We start from the raw sequence: 23,144 nt of genomic DNA, 5'->3' as shown, positions 1-23,144 counted from the left end.
TTAAGTGTAAGAGCTAGTCAGTGATAAGCCTGAGCTAATGGCTGAGCAGTTCTAATTAATATAAGTCTCTGTGTGTTTACGTGGGTCTGAGTGGCTACGGGACTGGCGGGTGAGAGAGATTTGTCCTGACCGTGGGCCAGGTGGGACACAGGAAAACTTCGGCTACACTCTGATGCCTACCCTGTGTGATTCTGTGTCTTAGAGTTGCTCAGTCAAAGGACTTCTAGTAATATCTCCTAACCATTTAAGAGGCTAGGATCCCCTGGGTCTCATCAGATCTCATAATGATAGTTACAATCCTGGAGATTCAAGGAGGGAGTTTGAGAGGAAAGAGATGAGGTTAGAGGTGAGGAAAGGACCTGGACACGAAGAGGCAGGAGACTGCCTCTAGTCACGCTTGTGCAGTGTCAGATGAGGAAGACAGAGAACAGGATGAGGAGATGGACCAAGGCTTCTTTGGATGTTTCGGGGTTCAGAGCGGAGGCTCTTTTTAGGAGTTCTCACGGCCTACTCACCTGAATACCGAATCTTAAAACCCTTCCGATTATAGGCGTGGTCAGATGACCAGCGCAGGTACACAGAATTGCTTGTGCTGGTGACGATCAGAGGAGCTGAGTAGTTCCCACTGAGAGCTTTCAGTAGAGGACTTTGTCCTGAGGGACCTTGGGTGAGAAAGACACAGGGTTATAGGCCATTCTAAGTCTAGAGAGAGGTGTAAGTACAGACACAGCTGGGATGGCCAGGTGGCTTGGCATCTGGTGGCCTTGCTGAAGGACTCTCTTCTGTCCCCCCTTATCTGAAGCAGTGCTCTGGAGTCAGCAAGTGAGATGAACTCTATCTGCTGTTTGCCGGGGTCAAGCAGTCAGTTGATGGAAGAGCTGGTTTTCAAGCTGGGACTCTCTTCTGATTTCTCTTGTGCATGCTAAGAATAGTGTGGTGCCCACCATACAGAAATTTTGTTTATTGAACAGGTATATAGAGAGAGCCATAGAGCCCAAGGAAAATGATAGCTCCCAGAGTCATAAGTAATAAAGCTCCTCAACATGCCTTCCCAAGGTTTCCCAGGAAAGTGCTTTCTTCTATGTCCTGCCTTAAATGCTTGGATTGCATCTCAGGGCTCTGGTTCAAGGAGCATAATATAAGTCTTGGAAACTCATAACCCAGGATTTATAGTCCTGGAGAAGGCTGTGAGTGAAGGTTCCAATACACCGTTGAGACAGTTCTCGGAAGCTTGGAAGAGTAATGGGCTAAATTTAACAAAGTAGGGGTGTTTGAGCTGCTGTGGCAAACTGGGAAGGTAAGGGTCCAGAAGTGAGGAGAAGCAACACACTTGAACAGTTCGACCGTGAGAAAAGAACCCTGCCTGACGGATGTTCCAAGGGAGAGCCTGGGGGAGACTCCACGTACTAATGCCATCAAGAACGCTCTCATGAGGACATGCTGTCCCCAGGAAGTGGGGCTGATGAAACCACTCTCTTTAGCCTAACAGGGATGAGAAAACTCTGGAACACAGAGGTTGGGGGGAACCCTTCACGGACTGAAGCAATATGGCCGTAACTGGAAATGGGTAACAAGGCCGGGGTGGTAGTTGGAAGGACCTAGCCGACAGAATCCATGGGGATCACCCACATGTGGTTACTGTGGTTACTCCTAAGGGCAAGATAGCTGGGTAGACAAAGAGAGCAACTGAAATAGTATGAATTTATGGGCACAGTGAGCACAATGGGGAGGAGAGCACCCCCAGCGGAAAGATTTAGCCCTCTGTCCAGCTTGTGGACCCAAGCCAGGCTTCACTTCCCCTTCATTGCAGAATAGTTCGGCTAAAGGAGAGGTCGGGTCCCTACAAAGAAAGGACCCTGGAAAATGACACCAACTGTCTATAACAGTCGGTCCTCCGATTCTTCCTTTCTCAGACCCACCGCTGTCCAGCTGTATGCTGAATGTTGTCAGCATGAGAACAGCTGAAGTTATTAGAGATTTTGGATACAGAGTTCGGAGTGATGCTGACTCCGGGGATCTCAGTCCTACCATGGCTGCTCTGTCAGCTCCTGAGGAGAGAAGCCCGTTCTACCCCATGGTGCAAACTCAGTCAAATATCCGCAGGTAGCCGGACCCCCTGTGGCATCTTCACCAGAGCGGACGGACACAGTCCTGGTTACCCAGCATGCAGCTGTGGTTCTACAATGTGCTCGTCTCCAGGTTGTCAGGAAGGAGCAGCGGGAGCAGTTTGCACTGGCATGAGGTAGGCAACAGTGTGCGTTCACAGTCATGGCCCAAAGCTCTGTCAATAAGCCTGATTTTTCTCACGAGATAGTGAGAGGGGACCGAGATCTGGTCATCCTGCAGAATGTAGCATTTCTCTACGTAGTATTTTCTGAGCCACCAGGGACAAGTTGTGTAGATATTTTAGCTAGTCTCATGTTCCAGAAGGAGGAGATAAATCCTACAATGTTTGTGATGATATTTTGATGTACTTTGGTTTGGGACATACTGAGGCACTTTCTCTAGAACAGCAAACGACAGCACTTGTAATGGATCTAAAGTACTATGCAAGCAACAGACATACAGCTCTTCAGTTCCCTGGTCTTTAGTTTCTATGGTAGAGGCAGACATTATGTGGTACTTCCAGCAAGTTCTGACAGGAAAATGCAGCTCAGCTACCCCCAGAAGCTGAGAGCAAGTTGGTGCCTTCTGTAGCAGAGAATTGCATGGTCTTTGAAGGACTTACCATCAAAAATCTCAAACTCATCATACTGCTTCTCGCTGAGGAAGTACTCCACCGTGATAGAGATGTTGTACTCTGGCTCCACCCTCACCAGCCAGGAGCAGGTCTGGAACTGTGGGTAGCTTCCGGGGTAACTCTGGCTAAGGATCACGCCTGTGGAGTCTGTCAGAAGCTCGTTGGTCGGGCAGTGCACTGGAGAAAAGAAAGAGATACTGTGTACACGACATGGAGACAGAACAGGGCGGGAATATTAGCTTGTCCGTGGAGTAGAATTATCACTGAAAACCTAGTATTGGGGCATTTAACAAGTCCTCACATTCACTGTCATAGTGTACATAGCAGGAAGTCACTTCAGATCCCATGTCAACATGACAGTATTGTTGGAGTTCACAGCAGGCCAGCTGGTTGAAATCATTCCCTAGTGTGGGTGTGGGTGCTGCTACCTGATTTGAGGTAGATGAGGGTGGTACATACATTACAGGCAGAAGTAAGGTCACCCACACCCAGAGAGCCACTCAACAAAACGGGTTTAGTTCGTACAGAGACAGAATAGTGCAGAAGTAAACAGCAGATAATGAGTCAAACACACCTGGATTTTAGATCCCAACTCTGCCACTCTACTACTGTGTGGCCTCCAATAAATTATTCTCTTTCAGTGTGATGGCTTTTCCAACACAAACGAGAAGTCCCCACCTCACAGGATGGCTGTATACCACTACTTTATATCAAATCACATATGTAGAGTCTGCAGCATAGTCTCAACACACCATAGAGATGGCGATGGTAACGATGGTAACTGCATCAGGAGCAGAAAGATCAGCAGGGTTTGGCTGCAGCCTGATTCATAGCATTAAGGGGTCTAAAACAACAATGCTGCCCTAAGGAAGACAGTGTGGGCCTCTGGAAAGAGGAAGCAGGAGGAGAAGGAGGAAGTGGAAGAGGAGGAGAAAGAGGAGGAGGAAGAGGATCAGGAGGAGGATGAAGAACTGGAGGAAGAACAGGAGGAGGAGGAGCAGGAGGAGGAAGTAGAGGAGGAGGAACAAGAGGAGGAGGAGGATCAGGAGGAGGATGAAGAACTGGAGGAGGAGGAGGATCAAGAGGGGCAGGAAGACCTGCAACTCATCACAAAGGGGAGGGAAGAGGCTGGAGCAGAGGAGCCCTGCACACCCCAGATCCTGGGGAGGGGCTCTGTCCTGGAGCATGGGGAAGTGTCATAACAGTTTGCATGGAACCAATTTCTGGACAGTTTGCTTGGGCTGGGGACCCCAAGGAAAGGCTGCAAGGACTGAATCCGTTTCCTCAGAGTCCTCAGTAGCTGTGCAAGTTTTCCAACCCCACAGCAGTCAGTGTGGGTCAGATGCCACCTTCACATGCTTAAAGCCACCAGTGTGGGTCAGATGCCACCTTCACATGCTTAAAGCCACCAGTCACCTCACACCTCACAACAGCTTGTGGCCTAAGTTCAACCACTGTCCTTGGTTTACAGGACAGTTAAGAGCTCTGTGCTGCCTTGGGTGCCTCAGGAGGGGGAAGGGTTGGATTTGGTCTGGGATAGAGGTAACTGGATGAGGCAAGTTCGTCTTTTCAAAGCACTGCTTTGGGATGCAGGCAGCTGAGGTCTGGGGTTACAGAGTCTCACACACACAGGACATCCCAATACTCAGTACACACTCCAGAGAATGCTCAGGTAAGGAACAAGGGATGAACAGGATCTTTCACAGCCCCCACCTCAGAACAGGTGGAGACCCTGCAAAGGGCTCTCGCTCTGCCTTCTTTCACTCATTCATCAGATGCCGTTGACCTGGTGACCTCTTTTCAGTGGGCAGGGACTGAGCTGAGAGCTGGGGACAGGAAGAGGAGCAGAACCAGGGTTCTACCAGGGGAGGAAGGTGCTATTTAGTGTAATTACCTTCACATATTGGGGGTGGACCTTCAAATTGCAGGTAGGTCCCCAGCTTGCAGGTCAGGATCTCACTCCCCACTAAGGTAAAGCCTGGAAGGCACCTGTAGCGGACGATGTCACCTGTCAAGAGAGATGATCATGGGTATCCCCTGGAGAAGTCTCATTCACAAGGGTTGACACCTTAATACCTCAAACCCACTTCCATGGAAGGTAACCGGCACTGGGTCATGGTTCAGTAACCAGATCCATGCTGGTCTGGTGACCTAGGCAACTGCTTCCCTCCTCCAGCTCAGCCTCTGGATATTCCCATATTCTAAGAACTTCTTGGCTACCTTAAGCTTTTGGATAGCAGAGGGAAGCCATGTCCCCAGCTCCCCGTCCTGGGGCCAGGTGAAGGGAGAGGGTTTACATTTTCGTAGCAAACTGGGCTAATAGAACACTGCCACCCCCATGGCCTGGGCCTCTGTTTCCTTCTGCAGAGATGGAGCCACCACCCAGTCCCCACCACTCCTTGGCCCCTCTCTGTGACCCCGGTTTGGGGTCCCTGCCATTTGGCAGTACCTATGTTGAATTCTTCATTCTCTGTGACCACTTCAGCGTTGGGGAGGATGGTCGGGGGAGGACACTTGGTGAGTGGATACGCTAAGAAGACAGAAAGACACAAGTCAGGACAAAGTGTCACTCGTGGGCTTTGGACCAGTTCCCCACAATCTCTGACTTCATTCATTCACACAGCAGACATGACTTCATCTTTGTTGAATTGACGTAGGTCTTATGACGTATCCCAGGCTGCCCCGAGCTTACTGTGTAGCCAAGGATAATCTTGAATACCCGATCCCCCTGCCTCAGTGTCCCAAGTGCCAAGATCACAGGTGCTCACCACCCCCGTGTCTGGTTTAAGTGATGCTGGTGACTGATCTAAGGTTCTGAACATATTAGGTGAGCGCTCTACCAACTGACTGCATCCCCAGCCATCCGTTTGCACAACAGATATGTCTTAACGAGTATCTCTCTCTGCTCAGGGCCAGTTCAGCTGCACACTCTCTGGTTTATCTTCATTTGTCAGATTTGTGTACAAAACCCAGTATAAAGTATAAAGGAAGGAAGCGTTACGTTGCAGACCTGCTATCTGAAGATGTGGTCGCTTTAAGGGACATAGCAGCCAGAGAGGAACCTGACCACTGCCACCTGGGTCCCCGGGCTTCAACAAGGACAGAAACAATGTGCTAACAAGGTCACTTTCGTGTGCCCTGCTTGTTCAGCTGCCCAGCTCCAACTGGGTTGAATTGGGTCCTTGTTTCTTATCTAGTACCTTCAATTCATGTACTCCTCATAGTAAGGCTTTATATTATTTTAGAATAGCCATTCCCTCAGGCTGCAGTTATTAAAAACCCTGTTTACCTGAAATATATCTCAGCACATGTCATATCAAAACAGAGATATTCACATCTAATAGGGTTTAAGAAACATTCAGTGATGTCACTGGCCTGGGGGTGGGGTGGGGTGGGGAGGAGCAGACTAGCCCTCTAATTCTCCCAGCAGCCTTGCATTGTGACTTGTGAGCAGGTGATTAGATAACAAGGCAAAGTTACTTCCTCAAGCTCCTGCAGGAAATAATAGATGCAGGCAGGGTTGAAATCCAGGTCTGGCTGCTCCCAAGCCCACGACTTCCCACTGGCCACAGCCCAGCCTCCCCATCCTGTGTGTGTGTCTTCTCAGCTGACCTCAGTGGAGTCACGAAACTGGAGTCTAGCCCTTGGGGCGGAGACTGGATGGTGCCTGGGTGCGGAACGGCCTGTGTGGGATTCTAACGGCTTCTATTACCTGGCTCACGGCTGAGTGCTATTGATCGCGCTTACTGTAGCTGTGGCTGCTGCAGCAATGACCGTTTCCCAATCCTCCACATCCCCAGCTATGTTTTTTTTTAAAAATGCACAACGTCATTAAAAACCCAGGGGTTTTCTATGAAAACGGAAGGAAGAAAATGAAATGTATCCATTGTCTTCTCAGCCATAGCTACCGTTCACCGTGTGCCATGCTCCCTTGGGTGTGTGTTGCCCGCCTGGTTAAGGGGTTTGTTTCTGTTTCCAGATCTGTGTCATCTGGTATGTGCCCCGTGCTGTGCCTTGCCAGCTGCTATTATATCAGAAGAGATTTCCCATACAACAACATTTCTTCAAGAATGAGACTGAAATGACTCTGTGAAATCTAATCATATAGATTTTACTAGAATGTATTACAGGCGCTCTTGTGGTAATCATTGAGTTTCTTAAGTTTTTCTGTTTAAAATTGTAACAAAATTCTCTGTGTACATCACATGTGTCTGGAGTTTTTTTTTTTTTTTTTTTCTGACAAAATCTCCTGTATCCCAGGCTGGTCTCAGACTCACTGTGCAGCCAAGGATGACCTTGACTTATCCATCCCCCTGCCTCCTCCGCCCCTCTAGGGCTGGAGTTTCAGGTGTGCACCGCCATGCCTGGCTCCACCGTATCTTTAGTATTCTTAAAAGAATTCTTCTTTCTTTTCTTTCTGCTGATTCTTTTAAACTAGAAATGATTAAAGTGCGTATCATTTATAAAACATGGCAGACAAACCTTGTCAGATGTCAGGAGCTCTTTCTTGGTTATTAATGCCGACTCAGACCTCTTTGCTCAATACTTTAAGAGGGAAAAGATTCTACTGAGTTGGACATTGAAGTCCAAAAGGAAATTAAAACACAATAAAAATACGTGTGTGTATTCATCAAGCAATTACTACAGAAGCTGGGTACTTGAAAACAGGAGTTCATGATGACCTACAATTAACATGGCTATAAGAATGGCCTAGTACATTGACAGGAAAGTTGCATCCGGGATATCATAAGCCCAGTGCGTTGTGGGGGGGACTTTTCAGCTTGGGGGATCTTTGCGTGGAAGTCACAATGGAGATGTGTTTAGGACAGGTATGCAGTGTGACACCTTCCTGAGACCACAGCATCCCAGACACAGTTCTCATCATGCAACTGGAGCTACCTTCCAAATGCTCCCTTGGCACCCGACATTTCACCAACTGAGGATGGATGGTGACTGGAGACTTCGCCTGTGTCTGGTTTCATGCGGAATGCTGTATTACGCGGGGAAATCTAACTTTAAATTTTTATACAGATGTGTTGGCTCACAAGTGCCGCACTGAAAGAGATACACGCTTTAGCAGTGAGTGTATCACCACTTCAGAGGCCCTCTTGAGGTACCCAAGTGGCTTTCAGCTTGATCGTGTCTGCCCTTGAGGCGTGCTTCCCTGTTTCTGCATAGGAAAGTTGTGGGCCGGCACTGTCAGCAGGTGACAGGCGCTGTGACGCAAGGCGCCATCTTCCTCCTTTCATGCAGTTCACTGAGATTACCTGCCTGGATTCATCTTGCTCAGAATTGTGCGGGTGCTGGAGATGCAAGAACCCGCAAAGTTCTTGCTCATTTAGGATATACAACCCACTGTGGGCCGAGTCATCAACTGACTTGACATACACCAAATCCTTCCTTTCTTTTCATTTGTGGCAGTGTGTGTGTGTGTGTGTGTGTGTGTGTGTGTGTGTGTGTGTGTGTGCGCACTTAGTTCAGTGTTGGATGTCTTCCTCATTTGATGCTCTCTACATTATTTTTTGAGACAGGGTCTCTCCCTTAACCTGGAACTCCCTGATAGGCCGCCCTGGGAACCTGCCTGTCTCTGTCCCCACCCACCAGCACCGGGGTTACAAGCAAATGTCACCACCCTCAGGTGTGACATGGGTACAGGGATCTGAAGTCAGATCCTGACATTTGTGCAGAAAGCATTTTATTCACGGAGCCTTCTCCTCAGCCACCCTTGATTATTTTAAATTTTTAATTTGCTAAGAAGTTTTATATGTTATTAATTTGCATTTCTCTTTTTAATTGTCCAGCCATGTCCTTTGTCCCTGCTTTTCTTATGAAATTGAAGGGCTCTCTGAATACTGAAGATTGACCTTGGCTTGTTAATTCTACGCACATAGTTTATCATTTGTTTCGCTTTATTCATGTCATTTTTCAATTTCTAGAGAGATGAAAATCTTATTTAGTCAGCTGTCATTTTCTTTAACAGTTAAAAAAAATTGATCTCCTCTGAGCCTCATACTTGCCTTAGAAACTTCTAAGGCACAACCAAGTTTTCTAGAAAAGTAAAATCAATACACAGAAATGTACCCTTAGACAGCTTTCTGAGTTTGCATTTTGTGATTGCCAGGGAGATTTCTCGTTGTGTTGCATTTTTTTTAATTATACATTTTTGTTCCATGTAGTAAGTTTGTAGAATACTGATAAGAAACAAACAAAAGTTCCTGAAATAAAAACAAACAAACAAATCACTAATCAAAAACTAACAGTCAACAAACAAACAAACAAACAAAATGTGGTGGTGGCACACACCTTTAATCCCACCCTTCAGAGGCAGTGGCAGGCGGATCACTGTGAGCTCAAGGCCAGCCTATAGATAAGGAGCTACCAGCTGGCCAGGGCTAACGAGTGAGACCCTGTCTAAAAAACAAAACAAACAACCAAACCAAACCAAACATTCCTGAAATCCCCCCTCTCGGCATAAGATGTCTCGGCCATTTTGAGTACAGATTCAGGTTAACAAGGTTTTATCCTGAACTCAAGCTGTCTCACCGTGTCTGCCATGTTCTCAGGACCTGCTTCAGGGTGGGGAGGACATCCAAGACAGACTCCTTCATTTTTGTCTCCCCCTTTTCTTGTGGCGGGTAAGGCACTGCTATGGCTTGCTAGGCCTAGTACACATTAACATGGTAGTGTGGTAGTGTTGGGGCCACTGCTCAGGTCATCAGGGTGAGGCCATGGTTTAGCAAGACTCTAGTCCACGTGAGCGTGGCAGCTAGTGGGTGGCGGGCCCACTGCTCAGGTCTGTTGCGGCCTACACGCCAGCTGCCCGTCCCATTTTTCCCGTGGGTCTTCCCAGGTATGTTCTTCTTCAAGCGGCTGGATTGGTCTTTAACTTGGACATTTCAAAGCAAAACACAGTTCATAGGGGTCATTTGCCCTTAGCAGGCCACTTGCTGTGGCTCTGATTCTGGATTTGGGGTCCAAGCCCAGGTACTATTCCAATGCCCCTCCCCCTGCCGCCCTTCCTTATAGTCATATCTTTCTCAAGAACCACACAAGGAAGGTGGCCGAGTGTAGGGAGGAGCCTGTAGTGCCTGCCTCCTGCCAGCGTTTGAGTTCTGACAGCATCCTGCTTTTTATTTCATGGAATGATATACAATTAATCTTTCCTTAAATCAATGGACTGTATTCTTCGTGAATGATATTCAGTGACTACATCTTTATCTGTATGTATGCATGTGCCTGAGTGTGTACAAATAAAATGTGTGTATACATATAATTTGCATGCCTCATCTATTATTTTACACTTAGATAATTCCAAAATCATCTGTTCCAAATATGTTCCAAAGAACGTCTTCAAATGTGCAGGAAGGTGGGAGGCAAGGAGCCAGAGGGCCATCGGGACCCAAGGGGGAGCTCCTATGTGCCTCAGTGTTTCTTTCTCTGCACAGAATCTTCTCTGTTCACACTTAGCAGCAGGGAGGCAATCCGTGGTACCCGGATGTATATCTTCCCTCTTTGGGAGGCAGATGGGATGAATTTGGGCACAAGCAACATCTCTTTGTTTTAGTTTCAAGTTCTCAAGCAAAGTCATTGAGCTAGGTCACGTGTCCACATGTGGTCCAGGATGCCCAAGCTGCTGTGGCTGCGGGGGTGGGGTGGGGTGGGGTGGGGGGGAGGTGTCAGGGGCAGTAACAGCAAACTCCCCACTCGACAATGGACAGGAAGATCACTGGGAGAGGTGCGACACCACAGAACAATTTGATCTCCCTGCATCTTGTTCAATCTTTCAGTATGAGTTCTCAAACTGCTCCTCACCACATTAAGCATTTCCCCCACAGGCTTTCCCATAGTACTGCCATTTCAAAGCCTCCACTGCCTATGGTGTGCTGGTGCTTTGAATGCAATAGCCAACAGGAGGAGGCGACTCATGTCTGCCAACAGATCACTAGATAATGGAAAATGTGTGACATGCGCATCACACATCATGGAAATCCTGATACAGGACAGCATACATGAAATGTGAAGGTACTGTGCTGTGTGAAACAAACCAGTCCCCAAAGGGTGTATCTTGTGCGGTCCTATTTCTCTGAGGTACAAAGAATAGACAGACCCAGAGGTCGCAAACAGAAGGGTGGGGAAGAGTGTAACTGACTCATGAGGACTTTAGTTTTAAAAGATGAAACCCTTCTGGAGACAGGCAGTGGTGACGGTCCCACGAAGAGGCGCATACATGCATTGCCTCTGAATTGTCCAATTAAACAAGGTGCCTTTCTAGCACAGTGAAAGGGCGTATGCATTCTCTAATATAAAACAACTCACTTTCCCATTTCTTTTTGTGTTTGACTTCTATTTCTGTTTTGCTATTGTTGTTTTCATGTTGCCCAATATGTCACTGATCACTTATTTTGTTTTTGACACAAGGTCACACTATGTAGCCCAGGCTAGCCTTGAGTTTGTAATTTTCCTGCTTCAGCCTGCTGTGTACGAACATCCTTTTATTTTTAAATGGCTAAAAAGCTGACATAGAAAATAGAATAGGGTATTATTTAGTCAAATCTAAGAGTATTTTTATAGCTGGAGGACTGGACTTGAATAGACTTGCATATCGAAGAACAACGGATTTTATCTACTGCTTCATCTTAATCCGTGGGTTTGTGTGTGTGTGTGTGTGTGTGTGTGTGTGTGTGTGTGTGTGTGTGTGTGTGTGTGTTCCTAAATGGTCTCCTTTGCTTTTGACTTTTTATTTGGGATTATGCTGCACTTGCCTCCTGGCTTGTGGTGATTTGGAAGTATTGTGCTGGGTTTAAAAAGTATTGGTGGCAGCAGGTGATACCCAAAGCCCTTATTTCTCTAACCATCCAAGTCAAGAGTTGACTGATTCCTACTGAGTCCATCATCTCCAAGATAAGGGCAACCTCCTGTCTCTCTCCACCTACGGGGATGCTCACTAACAGAAAGATCACCGTCACTATTTCACCATCACCGGCACGCCTGCATTTGGCCCTGCGGAAAACTTGCCCACAATTACTTAGGCAAAACCCTTGATTAGCTGGCGTCAGCTCATCCCACTTGCTCCTTTAGGTATTGTTGGATTCTTGCTTGGCTCATGTCTCCTTGGGTGACCTTGGAGTGATGATTTAGACTGAGACAACAGCGGTATTGTCTTTAAACTTCTGAGTCCCTGCAAAGAACAGCCTCATCCATTGGCGCGTGAAGGAAGTTTCCCCCCTTACACATCATCCACAGCAGCGGTTCTCAACCTTCAATGTTGTGACCCCTTAATACAGCTCCTCACATGGTGACCCCAAACATAAAACTATTTATTCCCTTGCTACTTCATAACTGTAATTTTGCTACTGTTATGAACTGGAATGTAAATATCTGATAGGCAGGATATCTGACATGTGACCCCAAACAGGTTGAGATCTACAATATGTCATCTTTGGGGTGGAGAGATGGCTCAGGGGTGAAAAGGGCTTGATGTGCAGGCGTGAGGACCAGAGCTTGGATTGTGGCACTGACTTAAGAACTGGGGTCTGGTCTTGTGCACGCCTGTGACTCTGGCACAGAATGGGGACAACAGGAAGATCGAGGGGTCTGGTCTTGTGCACGCCTGTGACTCTGGCACAGAATGGGACGGCATGAAGATCGCTGGGGCTTGTGGGCTACTAGCCTAGCTATAAAAACACCAGCTCCAGGTTCAAGCAGAATCCCTGCCTTGAATGACAGAGGAGGACACCCAGCACCTCCCTCTGACCCGTGTCTGACCCGTGTGCACACCTGCACGCTGACGTGAGTGTGTGTGTGTGTGTGTGTGTGTGTGTGTGTGTGTGCCGCGCGCGCGCTCTGTCTTTTTCCTTTTATTTTCTGCCATTTAATGCCAAAAATTTGTCTGAGAACTGCCTGGTTTTGGTTCCTTTGAAGGTACTTTTCTCACCCTGGATTCTCGTTCTTATCACTGGAGAACACTGTCTAGCCCCCCTCCAGGTATCCAGTCGGCCCTTTGATTCTCCACGTCCGGGCTTTGCTTCATCTCAGAGAAGTCCATGAATTCTGTTCCACCCACTTTTCTTCCTGCATGCTGGCTCTCGGTCCGCTGTCTGCCCTGCTGCCCACCTTCACCCCAGTCAAGCCTTTGCCTTTCTCTCTCTGTCCTGCAGCCCTTTCCGTTCCAGTCTCCTTCCCCTCCATCACCTCTCTACGGCGTGACTCCGCCCTGCTCTGATGCTCCTGCCAACTTCAATCGTGTTATCATTGCATTTCTTCACTCTTAATTCCTACTATTTAGCTCCCCTTGTAAATAAAAGTTTTCATTTGAAGCAGTGACAGAGATATGAGAGGGCTGGGGACACAGCTGGGTCGGGAGAGTGCTCACCCATCATGCATGAAGGCCTGAGTTCCATTCCCAGCATGGAGTAAAACTGTGTGGCGGCACAGGCCTGTGATTCCCCCACTCGGGTAGTGGAGGCAGGAGGATTGATTATAGGTTCACATAGGTTCAAGGTCATCCTTGGCTACATCGTGAGTTCAAAACCAAACTAAACCCAAAACAAAGCTATGATTAAAATTAGCACAGCCCCGGTCCTTTTGATTTTTTTAAAATATCCATGAATACAAAAACAGCAGGCCCTAACTAGGATGCTTCGGTGTCTTCTTTCTGAATAAGCGGAGGCTCCTGTGTAACCACAACAGCTGTGAGCATCTGGAAATGCACACAAATGCACCACCACCTTCCAGCTGTCACATCACGTGCAAGTTCTCAGAGCTGGGGCTGGGGGTCCTGTACTCAGGACCACGGAGGGAGCAATTTCCCTGCCTGCGTCAGTTATTTGTCTTGCTGTGACAAAATGCTTCACAAAAGCAACTCGAGGAATGAGGGGTTTAATTTAGGATCACAACATGAAGGTGCGGTCCATCATGGCGGGGGAAAGCATGACAGCAGGAGCCTAAGGTGGCTGGTCACATTGTATCCTCAGTCAGGAAGCAGAGAGAGATGAACACTGGTGGTTCCTCCGTTTTGTACAGTTCAGGCTCTCAACCCACAGAATGGTACCACTCACATTTAGGGTGTATTTTCCCACCTCAATTAACCTACTCTAGGTTAAACTTCCTCACAGGCATGCCCTGATTGTCTCCAAGTGACAGTCATTGCTATGAATACCCACAGTATCCTGAGCAGAAGGATGTGGCTCATAATCACCAGTACCAGAGACCTGGCGTCTCCTTTAATGTGAGCAGTCCAAAGGCTTCCCTTGACCTTCATGGCTTTTGACACTTCGGAGGACCACATGTGGTGAACCGAGGCTTGACTGAGCTCCTGCTGGAGTATATCCAGGCTGTGCATCTTTGGATCACCACTGAAGTGTGGCTCTTCTGACTCTGGCGTCTCCCGGCTCCCCATCTCCACTTTCTGCCATCACTTGGTTAACGTGGCGTGCTCAAGGCTTCTCCATCCCCCTTCGTAATTACAGTCCAGGGAATGATTTACCAACTATGTAAACATCTCATCCTTAAACAGCTTTCAATTTACTTCTGTCTGTTTTGTTTGACAGGTCACTTACTATTTGTCGCTATTATTAATGACTTTGATTTTCAAATTATCTCCAACATGGCCAGCAGGTGTCCCTTCAAGCCAATTTCTATGTCTTTCAGATGGACCCATCTCCGTCATTCCCTGGACATTCCCTTATTTTCAGCCCTGAGATGCTCTCGGCTTGGCTTGTGCCCTCTCTGCCCCAGGCTTGGGATCCGCTCTTTCTCCATGGAGCCCTGGTCCTTCTAGCAGAAAACGCTATTCAGTAACTAAGACCCGGAGCTAGATGCGCTCACTGCTCCCAGAAATGCTGCTCACAGCCTCGTGGGGGCAGAGCTGAGGAATCTAAGCATACATGTACACACATGTCTCCGAACGGACACACACTCTCTTGCATCACAAGGCATGATCTCAGAGTGACTGTGCCAGGTTGGACCCAACATCGATGGTTGCAGTCTGACCTTTGCTCTCCCTTTCTGTGTTTTTGAGGCAGGCTTCTCTAGTCTGAGAAACCGGCCTTTCTGATGTCCTTTTCTTAGCTGATGAGTCACGGTGTGGGACCAATTCTCATTTTTTTGTAACCCTTTCTCCACACTGTCTAGACTTATCCTCTGTGTGGACATCCCCCCCCCCCCCCCGGCACTCTGCTTGGGCTCAGCACCTGACAGGGGTGTCTCCTCATCTGTCCCGGAGGCTGACACCACGTGCCTATTCTCTCCCCTTTAAGAGCCCCGCTCATCCATCACCGAGGGTGTTGACTGTCTCCGTCAGCAGCTCTCAGAGTGCCCCCCCCCACCCCATCACCCTGGCTGAAGCCACAGTAGTTCTCATTCCCTCTCATCCTGGCAGGTGTAGACACCGTTGTCCCGCTCACTGTCGGCCTGTTATTTGAAGCCCGTGTTAGCTAGACGTCCATGCTGGAGGGAGATGCTCTCCCCAACTCTGCTCATTCCTACGCTGCTTCAAGGACATTTTCTCTGCTATTCAAATCCATTTTCTCCTTTTGAAAATATGTCACAGAGCCATTTCATAAGCCTCCCTGAGGTATCTTTCCTTCCGGCTTATTGATGCTTACATGAAAACAATGCTACCAGGGCTGCCACTTAGCTATGGGAAGGTGAGCACTGTTCCCCGTGCCTCCCTCCCTGCCACAAATACACACACCCCTTCTCTCCTCACTCCTCAGTTCCCACCCCAAAGTACCAGCTTGCAACATGACTCCAGAGGAAGCAGGGCTGGCCTCCGGCCCACCTGCCCTTCAGCCACTCACTTGCCTCTCCCAGCCCACACTATTAACCACAGAGGATTTGCGGCTGCTGCTCTCTTCTCTCCCTGGAGGGGGCAAGGTCTCCGGGGAGTTGGCAGGCAAACTACTAGGTACAGACTAAGTAAACTACTCTATTTTTATATGTGGAATATTAGACAGTACGAAAAAATGAACTAAGTGTAGTCATATGCATTGATGTGAATTTTGAAAAAACAAACAGGTACCACAAGTTGGTCCAGCACCCTGGTGATGTCACATGGGGTTGTCAGTATCTAGAATGATAACGATGATAACGAAGGTACCATTTATTGGCCCCTTGTCCTTTTCGGGGCCAGGCATTTCCACACATGGTTGCAGGCAGCCCTGTGTGGTCAGGTACCACTCCTACCCCACTTTGTGGATATTGAAAGCAGACATCACGAAATCCCAGAAAGAAGAAAAGTCCTCAAGGTCCCACTCATATGCTCATATGGGGCAGAGCCAAGATGTGAATCCCTGGCTGCACTTCTGGAGTCCATGCTTTGTTGCTCTAGGGGATGGTCACACAGAGTTGAAAAGAAATTCAAAGCCCAGGTCCCCCTGCTTGGTGGAGAGACGTCAACAGGAGGGGCATGGATACTGAGGTCAACTGAGAGGGTAGTCTCACCTCTGGGTCCCGTCACCCTGGCAGGTGGGAGTGACAGAGCTCTCTCTCTCTCTCTCTCTCTCTCTCTCTCTCTCTCTCTCTCTCTCTCTCTCTCTCTCTCTCTCCCTCTCTCGTGTCTGTGTCTGTCTGTCTGCAGACAGACAGACGGTCATGCCATGGTGCACATGTGGAGGTCTGAGGCAGGGTCTCTCCTCTTTGCCACTGTATAGCACAGGCTGGCCTCTGTGAGCTTCTGGGCAATTCTCCCATCTCTGCCTCCCACTTCCCCTAGGAGTGCTGGGATTACAGATGTGCTCCATGACATCTGGCTTTGGCTTGGGTCAGGCGGCCAGGCTGTGGGGTGAGCATTTCCACTTCCAAGCCGTCCCCTTGCCTCCCCTCTGACTGTGACGCAGGAGCTCAAACACCAGGCCTCGTGCGTGTGAGGCGGGAGCCACCACTGAACTAACCCGAGTCTTTTGTTTACCTTTTACTTTGAGACATGGCCTCATTCGATAGAGCCACCAAAGCTGGCCTTGATCTCACTCTGGCCTATCCAAGCCTTTAACTTCTCCTCAGTCTCCTGAGTAACTGGGATTCCAGGCCGACACCAGGCCCGGGTTGCCTCTGGTTTTTACATGATCCCTGTCTCTGTCGCCAGGCTCAGGGCCGAGTATGTTCCGGTTTCCATCAATGACACACCACACTGTAAAGTCACACCAGACCGCACTGCAGGATTCAACTCCCTGGGTGCTGTCCCCACTTCTGCCTGAACACCCTGGGCAAGTCCCGAAATCTCTTTCTCACTTGTAACATGATAATAACCGCCTCACAGGACTCTCAGAGATGGAGGTCACCAGCAGGGAAAAGTCACACGAGCTCACACAAACCTGGCCCGAGGCAGGGCTAGGAATGAAGTTCCTGTTCAAACATACACACTGCTCTGTGAGCTGGGGACATGGCTGTCACTCCACAGAGGAGCACAGTCCATAGAGATGGCTCTGTGGTGCTTTTAGGCTATGTCTGCTGTAATAAGCTTGAGAACCATTCAGGTCCCCAGTGAACTCTAGACTCCTAGAAGAAAACAGGCAGCTGGTGAGGCACCCTCCGCACCCCGGGACTATTTATATTCATCCAGGATGAAACCTCTATGCCTGTCCTTGTATCACCAATCAGAGGGTCCTCTGTGGGGTCAACAGAGCCCTGTGAAGAAGACAGCCTTACAGAAGTGAAGGGGACTGGAGAGATGGACAGGTCAGTTGTGAGCTGGTGTGGATGGGTGGCTTGGCAGCCAGGCCTGGCCCTACATGCCTGTGCACCTCAGTATCACAAGGAAAGCCATGTCCCAATAGAGCCCCGGGCTGGGGATGCTCCCACAGGCTGTGGACATCGGAGCTCACGGAGGCCACATGACTCACTCAAAGCCATACAAATAGCAAACGCAGCCTTGACTGGAAAGCCTGTGTGCCCCACCCTGGCCAAGCTCTCCTGCTGACCTGAGAAGGCGATGGCGAAGATCCCACCCGTGGCCGTGTCCCGGTGGAACTTGAGCAGGACCTGGTTAGAGGAGCTGTGTGCTATTTTCTTGGACAAACTTCGGGTGAAGACACCAAGCTGTAGAGACGTCTGCTGTGGCCCGTCCCTGCATATAGGAAAGAAGGTCCTCCATGTCATCAGTTGTCTTGAGTATTGACTGCTCCCGGAGCCATCAGGGGCTCTGAGGGAGACCAGGAATGGGAGGCTGCGGCCCTAGAAAACTCTCCAATCCTTCTCTGTGAGGCCTTCTATTTGTTCTTCACTAGTCTCACCCCTCCACCCCCCCCCCCCGTGGGCTTTGGGGCCACACAGGCACCGTGGGGTAGGTCTGCTGGTCTTCTTTGTTAGGGGCAGAGGAACTGTGGTAGGTCTTGGCTCCCTCAGCCAGCCCTTTGCCACCCAAGCAAAGGTGCACCCATGTTACCTTTTGGGGAAAATGATTTCTTGCCTGAAGCCTTATCTAGTGCCCCCTTCCTGTTCCTATCCATTGCTTGGAAATTCCTCAGAGTTTTGAGAAAAATTATTCCATTACCCTTTGGTGATTCCCAGAATGGCATTAATCTCAAAACAAAGGAATTTTTAAAATGCTGTATATCTTTGTCCATAGATTCAATTGTTTGGGGGAAAATTGTCTAGGAAATTGTCCTTATCAACTAAGAATCTGCATTTCCACTTTAAAATTCACTCAGGACACTGTCTACAGAACTCTATTACTAAATATTGAGTTGCTCAGTTTAGCAACTACTAACTGTACATGGCTACTTAGATTTAAATTTATTAAAATTAAACAAGATTCAAAAGCCAGCTTGGTGTTTGCCATGCTGGATGGATGGCATGGACATCAAATGTCACCATCAGTCCAGAATGCTCTGTTGGGCAGCATTGACTCGGCACACGATGACCAGAGGGACTTTGCATAATGTCATGCCAAGCCTTCTCCGTTAGTCTGCACAGCTTTGTTACTGTAGTGGGTAGCCATTCCAGCTTTGATCTGGAAGTTCCAACCCCCATTGAGGCTTCGGTAACTGTCACGCCTACAAGGCGGGGCCAAGAGAGGGCCCTGAAGACCCAAGATCCAGATGCACCGCCCTCTCTTGGTTCCTGGACCCTGGACGCTGGAGGTAGACCGAGCAGAGTTCTCCAGAGAACACCGCCAGACTGCCCTACATCTTTCCCAGACCCTGCAACCTACCTATCCCTTCATTTGTAAGTTACGCCACTAAATAAACCTCCCTTTTAACTATGTGGAGTGGCCTTAATAATTTCACCAATAGGTTACGTGTGTGTAGAGTGTGGGAGTAAGTTCTGGAAATATGAAGGAAAGCCTGCATATTAACACCACTCCCAATCACGTACCCACTGGCACCTTCACTGGCTGTAGAAAGGGACCCAGGTTGGGGACCGCTGACCTTTCATTCCTCTCCCTTCATAGGACTGGTGACCTGATGCTGAGCCTCAGCTCAGCCCTGAGCCCCACAAATGCCTCTTTTTGATTTGCCGTTGACGGGGCATCTGCGCCTACCAGACGGTGATGTAGTCTCCAAAGGGTTCTATCTGCAGCAGGCTGAGGTTGAGATGGACACCATGGCCAATGGGCACAGTGATCAGCCAGACACAGTCCTGGGAGCTTGAGTAGGGGCTGGGGTAGCCAGGTGAGTACACGGTGCCATTAAAAGAGGTGATGTTTCCACCGCAGGGGACTGCCAGGGAGGAAACACAAATAAATGAGCATTTGAGAGTCCTACCCACCCAGCTGAGAACCCAGATGCCTTCCTGGCAAAATCCCAGCTCTCATTACTATTTTTGCCAGGAGGTTGGTGGAGTGAGGAGGAGACACAGGGCTGGGTGGTTATGCCTGGTTCCATTCACCAGCATGGCTCCCTGGCTGTCTATCATCACTTCAGGTGCCTCTGCGGTCATCTCACCTTGACCTCCTCTTTCTCTTTCTCACAGAAAAGCCCAGTAGAGAAGGAATTACCCTTAGGAACTCCCCTGACCCCTGTCCTAGGGATGGGGACGAACAGGGAGGAACGGGGATGAATGGGGATGAATGGGGAGGAACGGGGAGGAATGGGGATGAAGGGGGAGGAATGGGGAGGAACGGAGATGAATGGGGAAGAATGGAGATGAATGGGGAGTAATGGGGATAAAGGGGGAGGATGGGCTGTTAGGATTGGGGCTGGAGTACTTTCCCTGGGAGGAGCTGAGGGACTATGACAATCTCTCTCCTCTCTGACTTGTTCTTTCCAGAGTGGTGCTTTTGGTCTAATTTTTTTTAAATTAAATGTAGTATTTACTTATTTATTTGTGTGAGTATGTACATGTGGGGTATGTGACATGTTTATATGCATGTTTGTGTGTGTGCATAAGCACGGGTGTGCACTGAGAACTGAGGTTGATGCTAGCGATCTTCCTTGATCACTTTCTATCTTATTCTTTGAGGTGAGGTCTCTCAACTGAACCCAGAGCTGGCCAATATGGCTAATCTGGCTAGACAGCTTGTTCAAAGGTGGGGGGATCCCCTGTCTCCACTTTCCGAGCGCTGGAATTTCAGCTGGGTCCCCACACCTACCCAGCATTTATATGGGTTCTGGGAATCTGGACTCATGCCTTCATATCTGCATAGCAACTATTTTATTTGGTTTTTGGGTTTTTGTAGTGAAGCTAAAGTTGGGTTAAAATCATGGTTATGCCATGTATTAGTTGCATGACCATAGACAAGTAGTTCATGCTCTCTGAGTCTGTTTCCTAAGGAGTGAACTAGACTAAGAATACCCTTCACAGGACTGTGGGGGCTATTAGGGAAGACAGTGTATAAGAAATGGTTGGTCAGGGCTGGCATGAGGCTCAGAGGCAGAGAGCTGGCTGCCTAGCATGCATGAGGCCTTGGGTCTGAATCCTAGTACATCAGTCAATCAGTCAATGAATCAACCAACAAACGAAATGTTTGGCTCAGTATCTTGCCCAGAGATGCAGCCCTGGTTTTAGGTCTCTTTCTCTACAGAAAGCTACTACCGTGCCGTCACCACTGCAGGCTGAGCCACCTGTGGAACCTTCTCACTCTCAGGAAATGCTGCTTTACGAAGGAAGGGAGTGGAACTCAATGGCAAGGCACCGAGATGGAACTGACAGCTGACCCCAGAGCTGGGGCACTTTCTTCTCCTGGGTTACTGTCCTTGCCACACCTCCCCATTTCAAGACTGATTCTAGCATCTCCTCCAGGAAAATTCTGGGCTGTCAGAGTAAGACAGGAAAGAAAGTGGAAGTGAGGTGTCGCTATGGGGAAAGGCGTCCTCACGGCCTCTTGGTCATCTCCACCTTGGTTCTGCTTAAGGAAGAAGGCCCAAGAATGTCCCATCTCCAGCGACCTGAGATTACCAGCTCGGCCCTCACCAAATTCATGTAGGAAGAAGAGGGATGATGGAGGAGGTGAAGGGGGGCCAGAGTCCTTAGAAAAAGGCATTATTTTCTTCCCTTTGGGGAGGTTTCAAGGCTGACTCTCTCTCTACCATTCAGCTCCTATGTCTCACTGTGGTGCCTTCCCATCTACTTGGGGGACACTAGCCCATCAGAGGGGATCTTCCTACAGGCTGGGTATGTCATTCCCTTAGGTACAGCGCACATCTCCAGGTCCTTCGTAGAACTTGCCCAGGGCTCTGTCACATGGGTGCTCTCCCTGGCTGGGCTGGCTCCCACCTTCATGGAAACAGGATGAGTAAAGCTTGCCTGAACCTCCACCTTGGGTGATCCCACAGAGCAGCAGGTGGAGCAGGATGCTCTGTCTCTATGACTACCCCAGGAAGGACCATCAGGGAAAGAGAAGGACATACCTTCACACCTGGGTAGGGGATGGTCCCAGTTCCGGTTGGTGCCATGTTGACACGTGAGGACAGGCTGGCCGGTCAGCTGATATCCCGGAAGGCACTCGAAGGTCACCGATTGTCCAACGTTATAGCCAGCTCCCCTCACTATGCCATTGGCAAAAGGCTCTGGGTCTGGGCACTCCTGAAGTTCATAGGCTAGAAAAGGCCAGGAGAAAAGGTCACCTTCTTCTTTCTGGGGTGTTTCTTCCCAAAGGGACGACTGTGGTGCCCAGGGGCTAGCACTGTGGCAGAGCCCCAGGACTGGGGTACCTGCAGACCTGACTGGTTGTCGGTTTCGGATAAGTCCCTCAACTTCCCTATGCCACCCTTTTTCTTATTCATAGTTGTGACGGGGACTGAGTGCAATGACATCTGCTCAGCCCTTTGTGTGACACTGACATGTAGGAGGGGCCCCCATAAATGTTATTGATTGTTCTTAGTTCCACTGGGCAGAGGCTCGAGGAACATACTGACAGAGGGATGCTATTCACTGACCATCTTCTGGGGGAGGGGGGTCAGGCGTTGGTCTGGGTGTCTTCTGTCGCTTATCTCGAGGTCACAGACACAGATTCAATGAGGCGAGCAGATAAGTGGGCTCTTTCCAGCTCTGCTAAGTTAGAACCCATGAAAGCATTTAGGGGGAATCAGTTAAACCTACAGTCAAGACGGGAGCTTTGGGGGAGACCAGGTGGGCCACCAGGAAGGTATGACCACCATACCAGAATGTTCCTTGGAGGAGGAGGAAAGCTGCCCTCATGGCAATGGTTGAGGCCCGTCCAACGGGCAGAGGCAGCTGAGGCACCGGCTGAGTGTGCGCCACAGGGCAATGCCGCCAACTAATTGGGTACACTGGATGAAGAATATTCTTTGTGGCAGTAATTGGGCGCTCTCTACACAGGGAACTGGCAGAAGAAGGGGATGGACTGTTTCCACAGCAGAAGCACGCAGTAGGAACAGCTGAGGCTGAATGGTGCTCTGTGGAAGTGGATGATTTATCACATGTAGTAAGAGTAACTGTGACCTCGAGGCTAACGGTTCCTCCATGCCCACTCTGCAGAGGTGGCTGGGCTCCGTGTTTCCATTTGACACCGTGGAGAGCTGTTTCAGTGGGGAATATGCACATTTCACTAGAAATCACTTTCAGAGAAGCTTGGGGAGAAAGCTCAGTTGGTTTGCCCTGCAAGCAGGAGGGACCTGAGTGTGACACCCAGGATCCACGTGGGTTTGCCTCCTTCCTTCCTTCCTTCCTTCCTTCCTTCCTTCCTTCCTTCCTTCCTTCCTTCCTTCCTTCCTTCCTTCCTTCCTTCCTTCCTTCTTTGTGCCAGACGGAGTAGCAGTGTGCATTTGTGATCCCAGTACCGAGGAGGCAAAGACAGGCAAAGACCCCCTGGAGCTTATTAAACATCAGGCCTACTTGGTGAGATCCAAGCCATGAGGGACCAGTTTCAAAAAAGGGTACACGGCACCCGATGCATGATGGATGACACAGGAGGTGGTCTTCTGGCCTCTGTGCGCGCACACACACATACATGTACACCTGCAATACACACATGTACCTGCACACACGCACACGTGCAGAAACA

The 23,144-nt window shown here is 49.2% G+C and overlaps 1 protein-coding gene across 8 annotated transcripts in view; it reads right to left on the bottom strand.

Annotated features, from left to right (window-relative positions):
• The window catches only part of Csmd2 (CUB and Sushi multiple domains 2), a 576,074-nt gene that overhangs the window by 57,664 nt on the left and 495,266 nt on the right, over nucleotides 1-23,144 (bottom strand). For all 8 annotated transcript variants that reach the window (XM_042271897.2, XM_042271900.2, XM_042271904.2 and 5 more), the window contains 7 exons: nucleotides 21,529-21,717; nucleotides 19,221-19,398; nucleotides 17,659-17,804; nucleotides 5,190-5,270; nucleotides 4,635-4,748; nucleotides 2,729-2,917; nucleotides 516-662 (listed from right to left, as the gene is read on the bottom strand). In XM_042271897.2, the coding sequence (XP_042127831.1) occupies nucleotides 516-662; nucleotides 2,729-2,917; nucleotides 4,635-4,748; nucleotides 5,190-5,270; nucleotides 17,659-17,804; nucleotides 19,221-19,398; nucleotides 21,529-21,717 (1,044 nt within the window). The remainder of the gene's footprint in view (nucleotides 1-515; nucleotides 663-2,728; nucleotides 2,918-4,634; nucleotides 4,749-5,189; nucleotides 5,271-17,658; nucleotides 17,805-19,220; nucleotides 19,399-21,528; nucleotides 21,718-23,144) is intronic.

This window comes from Peromyscus maniculatus, chromosome 2 (assembly GCF_049852395.1).
Source record: "Peromyscus maniculatus bairdii isolate BWxNUB_F1_BW_parent chromosome 2, HU_Pman_BW_mat_3.1, whole genome shotgun sequence".
NCBI lineage: Eukaryota > Metazoa > Chordata > Mammalia > Rodentia > Cricetidae > Peromyscus > Peromyscus maniculatus.
Note: the sequence above shows the minus strand (reverse complement) of the source record. Positions and strands in the feature narration are given on the sequence as shown.